At 27.4% G+C, this 22,777-nt stretch overlaps 2 protein-coding genes across 2 annotated transcripts; one reads left to right on the top strand and one right to left on the bottom strand.

Annotated features, from left to right (window-relative positions):
* Window positions 1-2,281: 2,281 nt before the first annotated feature.
* Window positions 2,282-9,566, top strand: LOC145839507 (sodium-coupled monocarboxylate transporter 1-like). The gene is made up of 16 exons (XM_082947105.1): window positions 2,282-2,298; window positions 3,185-3,331; window positions 3,754-3,864; window positions 3,922-4,012; window positions 4,176-4,293; window positions 4,359-4,426; window positions 4,654-4,808; window positions 5,065-5,205; window positions 5,446-5,572; window positions 5,668-5,756; window positions 6,038-6,141; window positions 6,411-6,571; window positions 6,898-7,029; window positions 7,368-7,518; window positions 7,806-7,966; window positions 9,516-9,566. The coding sequence occupies exons 1-16, from the start codon at window positions 2,282-2,284 to the stop codon at window positions 9,564-9,566; spliced, it is 1,824 nt and encodes a 607-aa protein (XP_082803231.1).
* Window positions 9,567-11,765: 2,199 nt separating this feature from the next.
* On the bottom strand, window positions 11,766-21,153 carry LOC145831840 (uncharacterized). The gene is made up of 12 exons (XM_082939186.1): window positions 20,980-21,153; window positions 18,598-18,679; window positions 17,814-17,960; window positions 17,524-17,628; window positions 16,823-16,973; window positions 16,455-16,572; window positions 15,678-15,852; window positions 15,052-15,241; window positions 14,605-14,728; window positions 13,478-13,668; window positions 12,880-13,062; window positions 11,766-12,169 (listed from the first exon to the last, which is right to left on the bottom strand). The coding sequence occupies exons 1-12, from the start codon at window positions 21,092-21,094 to the stop codon at window positions 12,029-12,031; spliced, it is 1,722 nt and encodes a 573-aa protein (XP_082795312.1). The 5' UTR covers window positions 21,095-21,153; the 3' UTR covers window positions 11,766-12,028.
* Window positions 21,154-22,777: the final 1,624 nt, after the last annotated feature.

Here is a 22,777-nt window from a genome sequence, read left to right as displayed (position 1 = left end):
AACGTATTGAAACGCCGCTGAGTCACCTATTCCGATTAAGTCCTTTCTAAAGTTATTTACTTTGATAAATAATATACGTTAAATTCGATAACTGTAAAACTTTAAAGTAAAAGAACAAAAAACATTAGTTTTTCAAATACCAAGCAACAAACGTAAAAATTATAACTTTGATTTTATTTGATTTTTTAATTTGGTTTTAAAATGTTCAAAAGAAACGTAAGCTAAATTTCTAAAATTAATACTTTGTTAATGATTGTTAGTAACAAAATGAACATTAAAATACATACTTTAAAAGTAGTTTGGTCTGACGTAGCAAACTGTGTTTATATAAAAGTAGTTTTTAAACTTTTGCGAAAGTCTTATAAACGTCTTGTTTATATAAAAAATACGCAAAGCTCAACACCTTTTTCTAACTTAGCTCGATATTTTGAAAAACCTTTAAACTAATAACGTAAACATATGTGATAAGTAAACAACAGAGTTCGTTTGTTCACATAAAACAGACGACAATAAAAAGTTGTTTTGCTGAACATGCTGATTGAAAACAAAACTGAAGTCATTAGGTGAAGGGAAGTAAAAAGGTCTTTCTTGTTCGATTTAACGTATAATCCTAATTACAAACTTAACTCATTGAAGTTTTTGTTGACAAGTAAACAATCAAACTTCCCGTAACAAAAGTTAATTTACGTATTACAAAATACCCTACTTTTGATTTACAATGATAATATGATAGTTTATTTTTTAATGAACTTTTTGTTAGAAGACTAATTTAAAGTTAGATCAAAATAATTTAGCCTTATAAAACTTGATGGTCAATTCTCAAAGGTATGTACTGTATGGTCTTTAATAGTTAAAAAAAGTATTTATTTTATATAAATTTACCAACAGTTTTATTTTAAAAACCTAGGGTTTTAGCTTATTTATAAGTTTTGCGGGCTAAACTTAAATTGTACCTTGATGACACAATAAATCAAGTTCATGACCAAATTAGTTTTGTCAGAGAGTTTAAGTAAACGAAAAAATTTATTTTCGTAAAATTAAATATTTTTTTTACAAAAAAAATAAAAACAATACTTTACTTGTAAAGCTTGTATTCTTTATTAGAATTTTTATTATGATTAAAAATTTATTGAATATCTTTTGTTAGAAAATACTTGCAGTGCCATTATAATCATATAAAAAGAATTTTCAAATTAATAAAAACTGCAATAAAACGTTTACCCTAGTTTCAATGGTTAAATTAATAACAGTTTGTATTCTAGATTGTTTATCATTAAATGACAAACACAGTACGTGAAACTAACAAGGCCGTATTTTGTTGTGTGTTTGTTGTATATACAAGTTGTACGCTTTTTACAAGGTTCTCTACAATAATATACAGGTTTTAATTAACTGAGTCTGTGGTTCATTTAATAGTTTATTTCATTCAGTAGTTTTAGAAGCTTAATAAACGTTGCTTTAATTGGAAATTAAAATTGGTAAAATCTAAGAGACATAAAACTTTCTTATTTCTTACAATTTTAAATTTTTTTGTTTTATAACTTTCAAAGTTTTCTTTTCAGTGTTAGCTTTTAGTTATAACTTTTTGATATTTGTTTAATAGTTTAATTTAAAACTAGGTAGTTCAAGCAACTTTAAGGCTTAACGAGATTTTATTCAGTTTTTGTGTTTCACAACAAACAAAAGTAATTATTTAAAAAAGACTAGAAAATGCGGAAACATCTATACATTTGACACCATATTTTACTTTATACCAAAAAAACTTTTGTTTCTTTATTTACTTTAATTTTCTACTTCAATATAAACTATGTAAAAATGAAACTTTTAAAACCAAAGGAACATTTTTTAATTTCAACTTAGTTTTCAAAATTAGCAAACTTAAAAGTTTTTTTTTTCGATTTACTTAAACTTCATTCTATTTCAACAACTTTTTCAAAATAAAATAAAGTTTCTAAGATGGTCCTTAGGTTTTAGGCTTAATTTTTAATAAATCTCACAAAGTAATTAAATCAACTTAAACACTGTGGATTTGTCGTATTAGTCTTTGTGATTGCTGTCAGCTAATCTTTGTTAATCACAACTATCTTTTAAGTTAGTATTATGAAGTTAAAGTATTTTTGAAACTACTCAATTAAGTCTGTCCTTTTGTTGAACTTAAAACTACTCGCGTTTATGAAAATAATTTGCTTAAAATCATAAACAAACTTTAGTGAGTATTTCTTTAATCACATTAGTATACGAGTCAAAAAATCTAAATTTAGCTCCTCATTTTGCTCATAAAATGGTTAACGATACAAGGTAAGTAAAGTTTTATGTTTGTTCTAGTATGAACTGTAATTTATCATATAAATATAAAACTTTTTTTTAATTTAATCGTAACTTAAAGTTAACTGAAAAGTTTTAGTTTATTATGTAAAATTGGTTAGAATTTTAATTTTTTATCCAATATGTACCTATCTTAAAGGTCTTGTGCATTTTGAAAGTGACGAGTTAACTTTTCTAGAAAAAGTTTCCACACTGTGTGTGAAAAAGTAGTTTAAAGCCGCAGTTATAAAATACTTGCAGTGATGAACAAAAACACAGTTTTAGAATTAAAATGTAATAAAATATGCAACAATAAAGCATTCAAAATTGCTAACAGTTAATTCAATATCCTATATACATATATAGGTTTTTACAACAATTTTTTAATTTTAAAAAAATAATGTTTTTAGGGTTAAAAGTAAATTTTGGTTTGCTGATTTTTGCTTTACGGGCCACAGTTTGCCGCCTTCTAAAGTAATTTAACTGTATTTAGATAAACTTAAATACAAATAGTTTATTTTATGTTACGCCATACATCTTACTGTTTATAGAAACATTGTCATTGAAATTAAAGTTTAATTAAGTACAAACAGTAGTATTAAAACGTCGCGTTATATATATTATTTTTAAGAACTACATACGGTTAAAGCTAAATCATTGTCTTGTTTGTTTTTCATATGCATACCTTGAATTACAGCATACAAAAATTTCACCAACTTAAACTTAATTACTACTTCATACGCATAATCTCAAAAGCGTTTAACTTTTACAAAAATTCGTGTGCACCTAACTTTAAAGTTACAAAAAACTTACAAAACAACATTACTTCTACAAATAAAGACAAAAATACAAATGTTTTTTAAACCACTAATTTTTCCAGCTTACCGCCAGTGGACCTGTCAACAGAGGACTACGCGGTGTTCGCGGTGGTTTTGATCGTCTCCACGGGGATCGGACTCTTCCACAGTTTGAACATCTTCCTCAGAAGGAGCAGGGACGGAGAAGACGACTACTTCAATGGCGGCAGGTTAAATTATAACTATGCTTGTTAAGTTTTCAACTTTTTGTTTTAATCAAGAAGAAAAAATATTTTGCATATGTTAGTTTTAGTAATATACGTGTTGTTTAGTTTGAAAAGTTTTATTGAATGTTGCAGTTTTGATCTGAAAAGATAAATTCGTATGATGTTTTATTTCTCGTTTCATAGTTTTGAAAACTTGACAAGAAACAGAGTTTAGCAAATAGTGATCTGTTAGCACATAGATCTTCAAAAGCCTTTCACTTGTAGAAAAAAAATAATGTTTCAAGCATTATTTTTAGTATTTAACTTTTTAAACTTTAGTTATCTTACACCAGTATTTTAGCTTGAAATTTATACAAACAACTTATTAATAACCAGTTAAACATTAAAGTAAACAAATACGCACATAAGTTTCTCAATTTTCACAGGAACCTTGGCATGATTCCGGTTGGATTTTCACTCTCGGTGAGTTTCATGTCGGCAATCACCGTGCTTGGAACCCCGGCAGAAGTATATAAGGACGGAATCATATATCTTTGGTTTGTTTGTGATATGCACTCGGTAGTTATGACTTAAACTTAAACTTGTTGCAACAGGCTGATCATAGCGCTTCTAGTTGTGACTATAATCGTATGTGAAGTTTTCATCCCGATATTCTATAATATGGAAATAAAAAGCACTTACGAGGTATTTATATTTGTCAAGTAGTTTAATGTTTCTTTTTATTACTTCAAAAATTTCTAAAGTCTGTTCAAAAATATTTAAAAAACAACTTTTTTTTATTTTGAAAATTTCTACTTATAATTTATAAAGTATTTATACTAAATTATATCATAAGTTTACATTTCAGTACTTGGAAAACCGATTTAACAGAGTGTTGCGAATACTGGCCACGCTCTGCTACATCGTACAAACCGTATTCTACATGGGACTTGTTGTATATGGACCTTCATTAGCTCTGAGTAAAGGTTTGTAACAAACGTTAGTTTTAAAAAGTTTGAATTTCAAATCTTTATATTTCATTTTAAACTAGTGACAAGTTTCAAGCTTTGGGAATGCATTTTGGCCACTGGACTCGTTTGTATACTGTACACTACTTTAGTAAGTTTTTTAGTCCATTTAAAACAAACGTTAGTGATTTTGTTTATAATTTTTGAAAGCTTATGTGTAAATAAAAAAATAATAAAAATGTTAACTTTTTAAAACTGAAATGAAACACAAAGCACTTTTAAACGTCTTTAAAGTTTACTACATTTTAAAAACTACTAACTCAAAAATAAAAAAAGTACCACAATCGAAAAACCACTAACAAATAAAGTGTTGAAAAGGGTGGCATCAAGGCGGTGATATGGACGGACGTGTTCCAAGCTTTCGTCATGCTGTCAGGGTTCATCACACTGATTGTTTGCGGAACTTCCAAGGTGGGAGGCTACGATGTGGTGTGGAATAAGCTTGTGGAAACCAACCGCACCCAAGTTTTCAAGTAATTTCAGTCAAAATGAACTAGTGTAAAATTGTTTGAACTGTATCAAAATTTGGAGTAAGCTGTTATGTAACTGTTTTTTAAGACAACAATTTTTTATACATTACACATTTAAACAAAAACGAAACAACCCTTTGCTTAAAAACTGAGTTTAAAAAAGTTTCCAAATCATTTAACAAAGCCTCAACCTGCAATGTAACTACAAAAACTGTAATTTTTATTTTTCATGTTACAACAATATATTTCAATCAATCAGCTTCAACCCTGACCCGAGGTACCGGCACACGGTTTGGACGCTTCTGATTGGCGGATCTTTCATGTGGATGAGCTTGTACGGGGTCAATCAGGCGCAAGTGCAAAGGTACCTCGCCTGCAAGTCACAAAAACAAGCTAAGTGGTTTGTGTGATTATTTGTTGTTAATAGTTGTGTATTCAAGTAAAAATTAATTGTGAAAAGCTTAAATGTGTTTAAAATTTATACGATATGGTGTGAGTTTTTTAAAAGCAGAACTTTTGCTTTGAAAAATGTTACATACTAAAAGTTGGTAACAGTCTTATATACATTGAAAATTACCGAAACAAAGTACTTTCGAGCTCACTCGATACAGTACTACAATATGAATATATAAATGTACAGGGCGGTGTACTTCAACTGGTTCGGACTTTTTCTAATTCTGACGCTTTGCCTCATGATCGGGTCGGTCATGTTCGCCGACTTCAGCGGTTGCGACCCTCTTAAGTTTGCGGTGAAGAAAAAAGATGAGGTTAAAAAAAATCAACACTTTATTTAATTTTATTTATTTTATTTAACCAGTTGTTTATTTACTAATGTTAAGATTGCTAACATTTTTTTGACCAGTTGCTGCCTTACTGGAGCTACCAAGTGTTCAAAAATATCCCTGGTCTCACCGGGTTTATTATTTCAACCATTTTTGCAGGCAGTCTCAGGTTTTTATATTAATGTTTAAAACTTTAGTTACAATATTTTTATAACAAGATTATATATTTTTTATTAAAATTTTTTCAAGTCGTACTTTTCGGTATTTCGTTTTTTATTCGTAGAAAACTTTGTTCTAAGCGGAATAGTTTCATTGAATGTATAATATTTGGCTAAAGCAATAATGGTTAAATTTTATAGGCCTTTGTTTTTAAAGTATTTCTTTGCTTGAAGCTATGTTTTTAGTAAATTACTTTTCTTCATTTTAGTTCGTTTTTTTTTATTTTTGCAGTTCGGTTTCAACTGGCTTAAATGCTCTATCATGCGTAACTTTGGAAGACTTGATCATTCCGTTTAAAAAACTAAGCCAAAAGCGTTATCAGTGCATATCATACTGTAAGTTCATAAAACACATTTCTCTTTCTAAAATCTTACTTATTTATAATAGTTTTGAAAACTACACAGTCAAAACTTTGAAAAAAAAACTAATTTAGAAGTCTTTACAATGAATTTTATAACTTAATATAGTTTTATACTCAATCTTTTAATAATAAAATATCAGTATTCAATTATGTCGTTATCGTAACTTTATATTAAGTTTTATAGTTTTTTTTTATTTTTTGAGCCCCCATTTTTGCTTATTTACAAAATCACTGTGTCAACAGGCATGGTGTTCTTCTACGGGATGCTCACCATAGTTTTCGCGGCATTCTGCAACAATTTCCCGGGAATACTGATTGCAGCGTACAGCTTGCTGGGAGCAATCAGCGGTCCAGTGCTAGGAGTGTTCACTCTCGGTCTTCTCTTCCCATTCGCAAACTCTCGTGTTTGTTTATTTGATTGTTTTTCTTTTGATAAAGATAAGTTTTTGCGAATAGTCTTAGTTTAAAATTGCTCATAAAACATTTATATATTATTTTTCTGCTTATTTTATAGCTTTAAAAGAAAAATATTTTCAACCTTTGTTAACAGTACTTAGTTTTTATAGACACACAGACCTTATATTCAAACGCATCAGTTTTACTTTTTATGCGACTCATAGATAAAATCTACTTATTTAAATCAAAAGATAAATTCTAAAGTCATTTACTAGTTTTAAAGGTTAGACTTAAGGTAAAAACTTTTTTTTTTTAATTTGTTTGAAATAAACAGGGTGCAATATCGGGCCTCATCCTAGGTCTTGCGTCAGGTCTTGTGATAACGGGCGGTTATTTCAGTCACATCCGGAACCGAAATCCGAAATACTACAACTACAAAGCCAGTAGTGTTGAAAAGTGCCCCAATGTATGTTTGCATGTCGTTTTTTATTCTCTTTTCTAAAACTTTAAAGTATTTAAAATTTAGTTTTATTTTGTAGTAGGGTATATAGTTTTACTTTATGTTGTAAAAATGTTCATATAAGTGTTTAATTTATTTAAATTACCGGAGTTAATACAAATAAACTAAACTACGAGCTACCAATTACTTTTACTTTAAGTAAAGCTTACTGTGGTTCGAAATCATGTACAAACCTTTATATTCAAAATTGTCTTAGCTGAAGCAGTAACTAAATTAGAAACTAAAATCTCATGATTATCTACTATACTTATTTTAAAGTTTATAAACATTTTATAAACACAAAGGATACGATACTCTACCCATCGCCGAAAGCAAGCAGTAACACGAGTGAAGCAGTAGAAACTCCTGCGTTGTACGATGTTTCCTACATGTATCACAACGCCATCGCGTGGCTCGTTTGCGTTCTCTTCGGAATCATCTTCAGCTTAATTACAGGTTTTAGTTTGTTCTGTTTTTGTTGGTATTTAGTTGAGACTTAGCGGTTTTGGCGGTTTTTGTTTACTAGAAAAAATGTTTGTTTAAAATGTTGGAAAATTTAACTTATACTTTTGTTCTGCAAAGTATTTTTACAGGTGATTAGAATAAAACTTTTGTAACTTGTGCTTAGGTTATTTTATGTAATTTGGTGCAAAGTTTCTTTAGTTCATGTAGAGTTTTAAATTTAAAAATTTGCAAAAATAAACAAAAATATTTTTATCACACCACGTTCTATTTGTTACCAGGAGGTTGGAAAACCCGAAAACAGGTGGAAGAAAGGCTTTTGTTCTTCCCGCTCGACCACAGCTTTTTCAGGGTTTGTCTACCTGAAAGTTTCAGAAAAAAATTCAGGTACGGTGTAGGAGAAACCGACTTGGATGGACTTGAGAAGGAAGAAATTTACAAGGTTTATAGAAGCTACAGAAAAAGTTATATTTAACAGTGTTGACATGTTTTTTTTTAACTTATTATTCATTTTTCTGCTTTTAAATATCGAATTCAGATATTTTTCTTAGGTTTAACGACTATAATTTGAAATGCAATTTTAAAAAACTATTTAAAACTTTTTTCTTAATTGAACTTCAAAACATTACTGTTTATATACAGCAGGGTTCCCGAAAGTTAACCAACTCAGAAATCTAGGTAGTCATATAAGCTGCAAAAGGTCCTAAGAAAGGGAGGGATGTGACTACTAAAGAGGCCATCAGGCCATAATTTGGAGTTTACACTAGATAAACTAGAATTTATAAAAAGTCTTAAAAGTTTTTATGAGTAGTTTTAAAATTGGATATTCTGGAGTTTAAGATGAAGAACAAAAATAAATTCTTAGGTGTATTTAAGGGTAGTTTTTTTAACCTAATTGGCGGGGACCATTGCTTTCTGATACCCTTAAAGAGGGCTTTAGAAAAAAAATTAGTCTGATACGTATTAATGTGTAACTGAAACTGATAAGGACACTTCAAGTGCTAAAAAAAAACGTGTGCATGATTAATTAGCCAGTTAAAAGTTAAAATTATTTTAACGCATTGTTATTATTTTTAATTAAACCAAACAAATCGTGTGTATTATATTTAGCCTAAGAAAATGTGGTAAATTTCAAAATATAATGACTTTTCTCTATTTTAATAGTCCTGTCTTTAACTTTTCACCAAAACTTTTTTTAAACTTTATTGTTTTATATCAAAAACTAGAAGTATTTCTCTGCTTAATTTTTATCTGTTTCATCAAATTTAATTTGGTTCGGCCTCATATATGGGGTATTCTAAAGTTGTGCAAGTCAACGTTATTGCAATAGTTCTATATAAAGCTATTTAGTGTAAAAAGAAAACCATCCATAATTAGAAATTTTTTGTTTGTGCTTATGTAAATTACATTTTAATTCGCAAAATAGCTCTAAATTATGGCAACTATGCCTTCAGCCATACAAATATTTTGGCGATTTTGTTTAAAGTTTTTTAGTTAGTCACATATTATGTCTCAATACAACAAATTAGACTTCTTTTGTACGTAAAAGAGTACTTTACACAACTCTTAATTTCATACTAAAATTACTATATTTAGTTTACTAAAAACAAATTATACAGTAATCAACCTTTATTGTACCAACATATGTTTCTGTGTGTCAACGAATCAACACACTTCAACTGGGTTTAATTTGTTTCAATAGGATCTTTTGCTAGTAAACGATTAAATTTATATTTTTGAACAGTTATATTTAGTTTACTTAGTTTTTGAATTAGTAAAAATTTGATGTGTTTATATTTAGAAACGCTTAATAAAAAAGCGATTGTTAGCCTCGTTATAAATTGAACACTTTTTTTTAAACTTTAAGTACGTTACAGACAAAAACTAATGTGCTTTGTACAATTTCGTTATTGTCAAAAAAAAATTAATAAAATATAATATAAACTTCATACATTACTTTAAAATTGTGCTATAACATTATTTTTTTACAGACGTCTGTATTCCAGAATAAAAACTTTATTCTCAACAACGATAAGGAATAAATTGTTTTCAGAAGTCTTCAGTAAACTTTTATATGAGTTTTTATTCATATTAACTTTTATTCATGTTTTCAAGCTGAAACTTTGAATTTTTTACTTATTTCAAATAAATTTGTTAATTTTTAACTGAGTTACAAAAATATTGATTTGCAAATGATACTTGTTAATAAGTTTGAGGTAACACATAGTTTTCCAATATCTATAATTTCTAATCTTTAATTTAAATTCTAGAAAGTTATTATTGTATAAATAAAGTTATTTAAAAGCTAATAGCCGTAAAAAAACAAATCGGTTTTTTAACTTCTGTTTTAAAGTTACATGGTACACGAAAAACTACTTAAAATACAAAAATATTTTATTTAATAATCATTGATAGAATCATTTTCGTACCTACAGGGATTTTTTTACAAACATATATTATTATTCTGCTTCAGGTAATGTTGTAGTAAAGCACTTTTAAAGCAAATTTATATAATTAAATATTTTTATCAATTAATACATTTATAATGGCCCATGCGTACAATTTTTTTAAAAATATTTGAGTGTTTACTAAGCTAACAAGGCCAAAATCCACATTTCTTTTTTGTTTAACTGTGCAAAAAAATCTCTAAAAATATTCGACTAAATGACTATTTAAACTTAGTAGACAAAATTTTCAACTTTATTTTTTTAACTATAAAGAAGAAAAAAAAATCTTTTCTGTTAATGTATTCTCAAAAATTTTTTCTGTGTTAGATTGATTTTATAACTTTTGAAATAAAAGTTTTTGTTAAGCAATATAAATACTTAAAGTGGCTTCGCATAAACCAGCGATTCTTAAACTGGGGTAAATTTACCCCTGGGGGTGAATTACCTTGTTTTAGCTGGTAAACTTTCTTTATTACAAATTATGTAAATCAATGTTTTTTAATTTTTGTTTTAGTTTATAAGTAAATAATTAACTGTAATTTTTTAAAAGTTAATAAACTCCTTACATTTCAGTATTTTTTAGATTTAATAAGCTTAAAGTTCAAAAAATCTATTATTTTCCTCAAATTAAATACTACTTTGTATATTTGGGGTAAATTTTGTAATAAATTTCCAAATAGGGGTAAAAAACAAAAAAAAAAGAACCGCTGGCACAAACTGTCAGTGAAACTTCTAAATTGGATTGATTCAATTAACTTATTATCACTTACATCTTGACTTGCAGATAATTGCATATTTTAAGTGATAAGACGAAAAGCTTATACTTAAACTTCTACTACAAACAACAAAGACATATATAATTTTTCAAATTTTAACTGAAATTATAAAACTACCATTAGTTTATAAGTTAAAATTAAGGTTGTTGACGTTGAAATTAATTTATTACAATAGCTTATCAAGTCAATATAGAATATGTAAAAATATTACTACTAGTTACCAACAAAGTTTAGATTTTATAGAACAAGTGATAAAATGCAGGGCAAGAAACATGTATAACTATTAAATACATTTTAAGTAATTTTATAAATTGCAACTTTTAGAATATTTGTTTATTAGTAGTTAATTTTTAAGAATATTTTACTGTTTATATACACATAAGAAGCTTATTTGCAAGTTATATTTAGTTGTAAAAAACCCTTAAATTCATTATTAATACAAACCAACTTTATTTAGCTTTAAAGTTAAAAAATTGCTAATTAACTTTCGCAATTATTTTAGACTATATTTATTGTACACTACTTTCCAAAATAAATTATTATTAGTCTTTGAAATATGATTAATAACTACTAAATAAATTGTCAATTTATTACTGTATACAAAAAAAATATTTTGTAAATTTTTTTCTAAGCTTGGAATTTATTTTCAAAGTTTTAATTTATTTAGGTTTGTATGTTATGCTTTAAATTTTTTCAAACTTTTTAACTTTGGGATAAAAAGAAATATTTATATTTTTAACAGCAATACTTTAAAAAGTGCACCTTGTTTTTCTTCCATTTAAAAATTAATAAAATTAAGTTACATACTCAGAAAAACAAAAAAGCTAAAATAATATGTTTACAAAGAGTTTAAAAACCAAACACATTAAAAGCAATTAAAATTTATTTTTTTTAAAAACAATTTCCTAGGCCAAAATGATACTAAAACTATTTAACATTTCAAGACGTAGTAAAAACACAAAACTATTTCAAAACATAAAAGATATAAGGTGTTAAAACAGCTAAAAAATATGTGTAGAGAAACATATCTAAAGAATAAAAACTAGCTAAAAAGCTACTATAGTTTCTCAAAATTCCTTAAATATAAATTTCAAATAATTCTTAAAAATCATTTTGTTAGTCCTTAAAAAACATTCAATAAATCCTAAAACTTATAATTTTATTAAATTTAAATCTATAAGTGCGGGAAAAAGCGCCAAAAATAAATAAAAGACTTGTTTCAATAAAACTAATACCTGAAGGTGCTAGCAATCAAAAGTTTAGCTTTAAGCACGACAAAATTTATTTTTTCTTCCTGAACCTGCTGAGAGCGTCGAACTGCTGCTTGGGCTGCTTCGGCTCAACCTCTTCCTCGTACTCCGATTCCTCCGACTCGTCTTCGGAATTTCTCGCTTGCTTCGGTCGCCTCTTGCTCACTTGCTCCTGCACATTATAGATTGTGTTTCAATTAAGAAAACTAGTTATATGTATAGTAAAATCCTAAAAGTTAGTACAGCGTTTTAGCACACTAAACTAACAGATTAAATATTTATTATTTTTTATTTATATTATTACTTGATATTTTTGCTAATCCATGTTACTTTTTTTAATTTCTGCTATAAAGAAAATAAACAGGGTTTGCTTTAATTGATAATATGAAGCATCAACGTAATAAAGCATTGGGCACTGTCTTAACTACTGAATAATAATTTTAAATTATATTTTTATAGCTAAAAGTATGATTAAGACACGACAGAAATTGTTTTTAATTAACAGCTAATATTAAATTAATAAAACTTATCTAATCTTCTATTTCATAATAAGTATTCACTAAAAAACCTGATATATACTTATTTTTATAAAGTTCTTCTATAATATAAAACAATAACTTATGTTTTGTTGCTTTAACAGCTGTTTTCAATTAATTGTTTAAATTTTTTTTTGTCTATTTTAATATACTCTATCTACTTTTCACATTACTTTCATACATACTTATTTTTTTTAAACACAGTTTTTATCCTTATCTCACGTTTATTTCCAATATAAGTTTCTGTTTATACTTACGTCCGTAAGTTTTAAGTTCTAATTTAAATTATAAATTTTTTAATCAAAAAACCTATTAAACTTTATATAAAAAAAATCATCAATCAAACCTCGTCTTTCTTTTTCTTCTTCTCCTGCTCCTCTTTCCTCCTCTCGTCCGCAATCTTCTTCACCAGCTCCTCCCTCTTCTTCTGCTCGTGCACCGCCTGCTTCCTCTTCTCCACCTTACCGCTCTTCCCCTTCCCCTTCATCTTCTTCCGCGGCACGAACTTCGGCTCCGTCGGCACGTACCCCTGTGTGTGACGTCACAACGTAACGTTTGCGATGGCGGTGAGGCGATAACAAAAAAGACAACAAATAAATACAGGGTTGCCATTTGTTTTCTGATTTCTTCCAGGTTTTTAAAAGTACACTTTTGGGTCTATTTTTGTTTAAAGTTAAGTTTAAGGTAAGAAACTGTTTTAGTTAGTATAAAAATATTGAAAAGATACTGTAAAGCTACTTTAAATGTGTTTTTTAATAAAAAATATTTTTGATGATGACAATTTTTTTTTATCTATATGATATATTTCTGTGCCAAATCGAAATTTTACTACTGAACAATTTCAAATTGTTTTAAATTCCAGGATTTTCCAGGTTTCCAGGTACAGTGGCAACCCTGTAAATACAAGCTGCACAAAAAGTGTTTCTACAAAAAACTTCACGAACCAGCCTCCTGATCTTGTCCTCCCTCCGCTGCTCGACGGTGGCCACGTCCACCTTGCATATCTGCTTGTGGTCGATGCAGATGGTGCTGAACGGCAGCTTGGCCAGCAGCTCCTTCACCCCGCTCTCCTTCCGCTGCGACTTCGTCTTGAACGGGTTCGGCCCGTACCCGTCGAAGTTCGGCTCTCCGGCGCCTGTTAGAAAAATGTAAAAATCGAACTGGTCTGCATCGTAGACAATATGGACATTTTTTATGTGAGGTTGAAATAAGGGTTCAGTTTTTATTAAAACAACCAAAACTTAAAGTTCTATAAGTTTTGACAAATAAAAGCTTGTAGTCGTTTTAATACAATGTCTTTTGTTAAGATGCTTAAAAATCTAAAATCTAAAAAAAATTATAAATTAAAAAAAGTAGGCTGAGATTTCTGAAAAAAAAAAAAGTAGAGAGAGTTTTAGAAAAAAAAATTTAAGTAGCCAGATCCAAGCTGAGTAATTATGTGACAACCATGTGATAAGTTAAACTTTGATCAAAGCTGAGTATTAATTACAGAATGAAAAAACATCTTAGTTTTTGACTAAATATAAAACAGGAAAACTATTAAGGGTTAGAAGATGATTAGTGTAGATTTTGTAGAATTGCATATTTTATAAGAAATTTTTTGTTATGAATATTTTGAAAAACTGTGTAAAAAAGTCTAAAGAAAGATAACTGTTTAAATTATTTTGTCAATTGAAAATTTTCAAGATAAAGAAAACTAAGATGTACTAAAAGTTAATCAAATATAAAAGAGTACAGGTAAATAACAAGGCTGGTGAAATAAATCAGCAAGTAGACTTAAGTATATTTTGTATACTTTTAAAAGTTGTTCACCAATTTTTTTCGACACTCCTTTAAAATAAAAATTTAAAATAAACTTTTGGTATACAGGTTGCTATTGTTTAAATGTTAAAAAAGTATTTATAACAACATTATTTAGTTACAGTCTAATTTAAGGAAAAACAAATACTGCAGTTATCCTTTACTGTTTGTCACATAAAAATTCAAGTTACACATTTTGTTTAATACTAAATTGTAATCAAAAATTTCATTTAACTTTATACAAAAAACTTGTGCAACAATTTCAACATACCAGGAACGAGCATTGTTTCGAATCCGCTTTGAAGGCCCAAGCCCAGCACGTCTTGGAAGGGGCAGAATTGCGCGCTGAAAACGGGCGATTTCGCTTGGTGGCGCAAGTAGGGCACGTTGCTCGCCTGTGTGTTAACATGTTACATAAATTATTTTTGCTAGATGATAAGGTGATACAAATTATTTTTATTATTATTTAATTATTATTTATTATTATTGAATTATTATTATTGATTATTAGAATTTATTTTTATTATTATTATTGGTTGAATTCTTTTAATTATTTTATTATTTTTACCACAAAGTTACTAATAGAAGACATAAGCAAACAATTGATCGATAATAGTGGTCAATATAAACTTCGATGAAATAATTCGAACTTGAATGAAATTACAACAGTGTAAAAAGTACCGGTGAGCACAAAAACAAACAACTTTCAATTTCCCACCTCGGTGCACGGATCCTTGAAAATTTCCACGACGTCGTGGTTGGTGCAGCAGAGCATCCTCCTTCCGGAGAACCGCATGTTCTTGCACGACATGTTCATCAGGTAGCTGTACACCGGCTCGGGCGTCTGCTGCATGTACCGCAGGTCGAATATGCGCACTTTCCTGTTCGCCGCCGCAGTCGCCATGTAGCTGTTTGATTGGATTATATAAAACTATTTTAAACCTAATTTTTAAAATAAAAAATTAACTAATTTTTTTCAATTTTTTCTTGGGTAAAACAAGATCGAGAAATTGATATCACTTGGTGTTGATTTTTTTTGGTTCTATTTATAGGGTAAACAAATAATCTTGGTTATAATTATGTGAGGTGATACTTCGTTCATTTTAGTGAGTATTGTGGATTCAGTTATGCCGGATTCTCAGTATATGTTATGATTTTGACCAAGTTTTATCTTTTTTTTTTACAGCGACAGGTAAATCAACTGTCAGTGATTAAACTTTGAAAATTTAAACAATGTATAACAAACTTATAATCTTAAAAGTTTTCATAAATTCAACTTATTTTAAGACATAATTTTTTAACAAAAACAAAAGAAACAACAAGAATAAAAAAATGTCAACAAACTTTCCGCAGTTTGAGACGCACATGGAGGTGATACCAGGGCATCCTTCGTGGCTCGGGTTGCAAACTTTTGTGCCAAGAAGGCCCGGGTCTCTCACCTTACCTTCGGATTCCTGCATGTTAAATACCTTCGGCTTCTCGTATGGTTTCCAGAACGTCACCGATCCGTTCCTGTGACCTAAAAAATAAAATTATGATTACTGTTTTGTGTATTTTTCTTCGACCTTTACTTACAATTGGTATAGATATCGTAGCTAAATTTAACTATTCTAAACTTTTGTGACTTCAAATTATTCTAAACAACGATAATATGGACAAAACATTTTATCTGAAGGTATGTAGGTCAGTCATTGTAAAATTGTACAGTCTACTTAATTTAAAATGTGTTAGCTTAACTAAACAAAGTACTTATAAATTACTTCACTGCTTTAAGAAGCAAAACAACTAGGTCAATAATTGATCTAATGTTCAATTTTGTTTAATTTTTACAACTGCAGTCAATTAAAAGATACCATTGTTGTCGTTTCAATTTTCTAAAACTATTCTTAATTAAGAAAAAAAACTTATAACATCTATTCAGAACATTTATAAGTCTTAAAAAACACTAATAAACAAATACATTAATTTACAAATTCAAACAGTTTCAAAAATTTAACTCATCATAAAACAGTACATAACATTAATTATCTAAAATTACTTCCAATAAAAATTTTTATTTTGAAATTATTAAGAAGCAAAACACACATATTTACATATTAGATATTAATAAATGGTACGAACCGAGACACGTCACGCCGTCCCAGTGACACATCTGGGTCAGGGCGCCCTTCCTCACGCAGTACTTCGACACGATCTTTCCCACCGAGATGTCCAAGTGCTGCAGCCAGCTGCTGCGGTTCTGTTGAAAATTATTGTTTGTCATTAAAAAATATATATATTATCATTGGGTGACTTAAGACTTCTTGCGCACAAGAAATTAATTTTACAACTTTATAAACAGATTTTATAAACTGCTGCGCTTCTGTTGAAAATTTGCATTAAATACTGTTTGTCATTATAAAAATATCTATGTGTCAAAAAAATATAATGTTCATGCCGGTCAGCTAAAAGCGTTCATACTCAAACATGAAACAATTGTGACGTCATACCCCGGTAACGAGGAGCTGGTGATCGGGCAGGTAGTCCATGGAAACGACGTGGTCCAGGGTCTTGAGGCAGTGGCCCTCCATGCCCTGGTTGTCGTAGACGTAGGTCCACTCCTTCTGCGCTACGGCGAACCTCAAGTCGTTGTTCAGATACCTTTGAGATTAAATTTTTTAGTTTGTACAGTAGCCATGTATTCATAACTAACTTATATTTTATATTTTATATGTAATTGTGTCTTATAGAAAAACTTTTTTTTGTTTAAATTTAAATTGTAATAATTTTGCTATTAAGAATAGTATAAACTTTGTTTTTAGTCTTACGCTTTTTTTTAACAAATACATTTAAAAATTAAACAAGTGATAAAAAACAATTAACTTAATTTTCTTTTTTGTTTAATGTTCAAATTATTAATCTACTGCAAAACTATACTGCACTATGTGATAAAATAAAGCACAATAAACCAGCCAAACATGTTAGTCTCTATAAATGCAGCAGATTTATGATATAGCTTTTGCTAAAACTGATACACTTTTGTTTTATTTACAAACATGAAAAAAAAGTGGGCTCAGCGACACAAAGGTTTTAAAAGTTATTTTATTACTTTACTTTTTTGATAATTAAACTAATTTTCATGCTTTTTTAAAATAGTAAAACATTTATGTTGCGATAGTCTTAAATATAGAACAGATTATAAAACACTAACTTGACGCAGTTAACTTTTTCATAAACGTTGACTTCAAAATCAACTTTTCCAGTCTGCCAGTTGAAAGCAGCCAAATGCCCTTGCTGACCGGCCAACACAACTTTTCTGTTTATTTGTTTTATTATAGTTTACAGATAAATACTTATTTTGATGAAAAGATAATATTACCATAAATCAAAACTGAATATAAAAGATAATGTATTAACATCTTTCAGGTAGATTTTTATAACTGGTGATATTTACAAACTTTAATTTTCAGAAACAAAATTTTAAACAATTTTTCTAAAAACCTTCCGTTCCTATCAAAATCAATGTTATAGCTTCCAAAGTTGAGGTCTAGTGTCATTTTTTTCTTTTGAGTCTGCACGTCAACATTGTCTTTTATCCAGTCCTGGGTGATTTCCCATGGTAACTCCCCTTCATCACACTCCAAGTACCTTTTAAAAAATTGGTCAATTTTTTTTTTATTGTGTTTAGGTTTTAAACTTTAGGGATTATGAAAGAAAATTATTTGTGCGTTTAAAAATCTTCTTAAAATTCTAATTTACATTTTTTATAGTTTTGTCAAAAAAATATTTTCCAAAATACATCTTTGTACTAAATTTTAAACAATAATGTGCTAGCATAAAAAAAATTAAATAGTTTTTATCATAACATTCACATTTGAAAAAATTTTATTTATATAAAAGCAGTCTGAACTACTTGTAACAAAAACGTATGAGCTTAAGTATTGGTACTATTTAAACGATTTTAGTTCTTTAAGTGGTAAGTAACTTGAAAATACAACTCAACTTTTTTAAATGTTTTGTAGTTAGATTTAAACTTTATAATTTTATGTAATTTTTTTGTTTTTAAAACATAATTTTTTTAAAACATTATGTTGAAAAGTTCTACAAATCAACTATTTATTAACACTCTAACTGCAGCACAACATAGCTTATTGTATTAATTAAAAAAACAAGTTTAAAACTCAAATACTAATTTTATGCTTGTTTTGCACATTTAAAGTCAGTCCTTTTTTTTACTGTCATACAAACTAAATGTTACTATATTTCAAAGTAATAAAACAAATACCCAGCTTCCTGCTGCATAATCGCATGGCTGGCCTTCTGCTTTACCACCTCCTCATACGCCTTCTCTTGCTTCATCAGGTGCGCTGTTTAAATTATAATATTAATTTAAAATTACATAGCATTAGAAAAAATATACTGTTTAGAAACAATTCAAATTCATATAGTTTAGCCAGAAGTTTATGAAAACTACCAAACTAATAGTTTGAGATTTGCAAAATGCTTTAAACAAACTCTAGTTTTAAAAAACAAGTGACAAATGTACAACTAGTCAAAGATATAATGAGTAGCCTGAGGGTGTGGCAACTCTATTAACAATCTGATGTGCACAGGATTTTTCTTTACTCATCTAATTTTGACAGATTTTAAGAGTTAGAAAATGGCTTGCTTATACTACTGTTAATTTTTTTCTTTCTCACAAAAAGTATTAAAATTTTATGAAGTTTATAAAACTGTTTGCTAATTTAAAATTATGTTCAAATTATAGTTTAAATAAGTGATAACCTTTCTAATGAAACTCGATATTGTAAGGGTGCATGACAATTCAAATTCGGAAAAATCTAATTCTTAGAAAAAAGTTTAAAGGGCCATAACTAAAAGATAATGAATATTTGAAAAAAATAAAAATATAAGTTTGTAGGTCTCATTTATATCTAGAAGCTATTTTTCTTTTTTGCAAAACTTTTAATATTTTTTGAGATATGGCTAAAATAAATTTAAAAATGTAGTTATTTTTAGTATTTTTTAAATATCTTCAAAAACTCTTGAAATTTTGCAAAAAAAATAAAAATGGTTTGTAGATATTAATATAACCTGCATATGTATTTTTGATTATTTTCAAAAATGTAATACTTTATGAGATATGGTGTCTTAAATAATTTATTTAAGAATTTGAATTATCAAAATTTGAATTGTCTGAATTTGAATTGTTATGTAACCACATTGTATAGAGATCAAGTAAAAAAATCTATATAATATGTCCTTAATTTTCTTCAAGTTTAGAATTTAAATTGTTTTGTAAACTTACAACCTTAGAATTGTTATGCTTTATTACAAAATAAATAAAAGTTTTCTTTAAAAATTGTATTGTAAATAAATAGTAGTGAGCAAAAAAAAAGTTTAAAAGGGTAAATATGAACTCAAGTAAACATAAATTAAACATAATAAGGCTATTTTTATTAAAAGATTAAACAAAGTTAGACACAATTTAGACTAAAGAAAATAAAGTTTAACAATAGCAAACTAAAATTAATACAAGTTAGTGAGTTAAATAAGAATTTAGCTTGAGTTTTCCAGAGTTTTTCTAATGTTTTAGACAATATAACTTGAACAAACACACAACTTAAAATAATATTTAGACTTAACTTTAATTAACTTTTTTATAGCAAAAATATTAACTGTATGTGTGTATACTAAAAATAAAACCCATAAATACCATAAAAATACATTTTTATACCCTTTTACTTAAACTGGCCTTTACTTTAAGTTACCTAATGCACTGTTTTTCCAATACCTTAACTTTAATTCTATACACTCCAGAGGATTTAATCCAGAGGTCAGCAAACTGCAGGCAGTAATTTACTTTTTTAAACTAAGAAATACTTTTTTAGAGCGAAAATAAAACATCTGGTAAAAACTTACAACACAGCTTTTAATTCAATATTTCTTAAGTAACACTTTTGTTTTATCAAATTTTTGGTTTTAATTTTTTTATTGATCAATAAAATTATACAGTGCAGCCTGCAAACAACTTTTACCAAAAATATCGACCTGCAACTCATAAAAAGCTGCTGACCCCTGCACTAACCTAACCCTAACATAGGTGAAGTTAAAATTAAGAAATATTATAGTTTACTAAATTATAAACAATCGCTTTTTTTTTTATTAGTTCTATTTTTACATAAATAAGTAAGTTACTAGCTGTTTTTTACCACTTTTTAAAATAAAGTTATAATTAGTTTACCTTTTTTCTATTGACCTTTTATCAAAGATCCACTATCTGCAAGTATTTTGTAATATTTAAAAGAACCTTTTCTAAAAACTTAAAGTAAATTGCTTTGAAAATGTAAAAAAAATAGTAGGTATTTTGAAATTTAAAGACAATTAGCAATGAAAAGTTTCTCATTTGTATATTTGTATTGGAAACTTTTTACAAAACTAATTATTTGTAAATTTTGTCCTGTAAATGAATCTTATAGTATATGCTTTTTTAATTACAGAAAAAAAAGTTTGCATCCCCTTTGCACTTTTGAAACTTTTTTGATTCTAATTTTTAGTTATAAGTTTAATAATCAGTTTAAATACCAAATAGATTTGATTCTTTTAACTAGCTTTAGTCAGCTTTAAAAAGTAGTACCTTGTATCTTAATAATAAAGTTTTGAAAACCTTTGAGTTTTCTGTCTCTCATGTTGTGATAGTTATAAACTTTTCCATGTCTATGTTTCTTTTTCTGACTTTCTGGTATTTCAAACTCAGATGTTTCTTCTTTTCTTTCAGCCATGATTTCTTTAAACTTTTTGTAAAATTAGTTTATATATAATTTTTCAATAGTAAGAATTAGTTTTAGTCTGAAATTTTTTTATTATCTGTTTTTAGTTAGTGACAAACTTTTTGTTTTATTAAACTTATTGCAAATGTAAGCAAGTAAGTCTTAAAAAAATGTAGTGTTTGAAACTGAAAACATTTTATAATTTAATTACATATATCCATGATTTAGTGTTAAGAATGTTTTAAAGTCTTTAAATATGAATTATACTGATTTATAACAAAATTATTTTATTGAGAACTCTTAATTTATCATAAGGTATAAACTAAACCAAACACTTTTATAGTTGATACTTAATATTAATTGTTTTAAAATTAAGGTTTCCATACACTTTAAAAAAAATATTTTTATATTTTTTTTTGTTGTTAATCAATGTTAACAGTAATTATTAATAAAGTTTTTTTAATTACTTTATAACATTATTATAATATACAATATTTTTGTTTTTTTATTAATGATTTTAATTAGTTATTTTATGTAATAAAGCATGTTTTTTTACAAAAACTTATGTTTATTACAACTTAAAACTAAGTGTCAAAATTAAAATCTAAAAACTAAAGTTTAAAACCTTTATTATGGTGGGAAAAGTTTTATAAGGTCAAAAATTAATTTATTTGAATTTTTTAAATTATTGAATATTACAGTATTTGTAAAAAAGATTCAAAGCTATTTACCAATGTTTAGTACCCTACTAAGTGAAATATTTAGTTTAGAAAAGTTATATAATTAAAGAGCTATATTTTAACACATTTAGTTGAATAAAACCGTATATATATTTTGATTTCAATCAAGCTAGCAGAAAAATGGTACTTAATTTTATTCTATTAAGCATAGTTCTCAGTATAAAAGTTTACTAAAGTTGCTATAAAATATTTGCTGAACGTATACTATTCTGCACACTTTTTTTGTTCAATATAATCATTTTTCACCGGATGTTTTCACTGATGTTGTGTTACAGGGATTGGCAAATTAAACAAGGAACATTTTTATCAGGCTAAAAAACGCATTTTTACTAATATTACAGGGTTGCCACTCGTTTTTTTTTTCAGGTTTTCCAAACTTCTTCCAGGCTTTTAAAAATACACATTTTTGGATATATTTCTAGTTTAAAATTAAGTTTAAGGTAATAAACTGTGTTAAATAGAATAAAAATATTTAAAATATACTGTAAAGCTACTTTAAATATTTCTTATAATAAAAAAAATGATGATGACAAAATTTTTTTATTTATATGATAGATTTTTTGAGTCAAATCATAATTTTACTACTGAACATGTGAAAATTGTTAAATTTCTAGGTTTTTCCAGGTTTTTTTAGTCATTATTGTTCAAAATTTCAAGTTTTTTATGACTTAATTATCAAATTCCAGGTTTTTCTGGGATTCCAGGTTAAGTGGCAACCCTGTATTTATAAACAAAATAATTTAGTGATTAATTATCTTTTAAGATACCAGAATTTTTTTTGAAAACAAAATTCCTTATGATTACTTGAAACAAAATTTTGAATGGATTAAGGGTTGCAGTTTATAGGCTGTTGTAATATTTTCAGTATATTAACATTATAAGGGCTTAAATGCGGCTATATGTGTGATATATTTACTTTAAGAACAAAAAAATAAAATATCTTTAAATCATAATG

Source organism: Thalia democratica, chromosome 1 (genome assembly GCF_965202585.1).
Source record: "Thalia democratica chromosome 1, ktThaDemo2.hap1.1, whole genome shotgun sequence".
NCBI lineage: Eukaryota > Metazoa > Chordata > Thaliacea > Salpida > Salpidae > Thalia > Thalia democratica.
This window is presented reverse-complemented; position numbering and strand designations above follow the sequence as displayed.

Coding starts and splice junctions, on each gene's coding strand:
- LOC145839507 (XM_082947105.1), top strand. Junction 4,809..5,064: donor AACCGCACCCAAGTTTTCAA/GTAATTTCAGTC, acceptor TCAATCAATCAG/CTTCAACCCTGACCCGAGGT. Junction 7,519..7,805: donor CATCTTCAGCTTAATTACAG/GTTTTAGTTTGT, acceptor ATTTGTTACCAG/GAGGTTGGAAAACCCGAAAA.
- LOC145831840 (XM_082939186.1), bottom strand. CDS start 21,094: ATGGCTGAAAGAAAAGAAGAAACATCTGAGTTTGAAATACCAGAAAGT. Junction 13,669..14,604: donor CGAAACAATGCTCGTTCCTG/GTATGTTGAAAT, acceptor TTTTTCTAACAG/GCGCCGGAGAGCCGAACTTC. Junction 12,170..12,879: donor AGAAGAAAAAGAAAGACGAG/GTTTGATTGATG, acceptor TATAATGTGCAG/GAGCAAGTGAGCAAGAGGCG.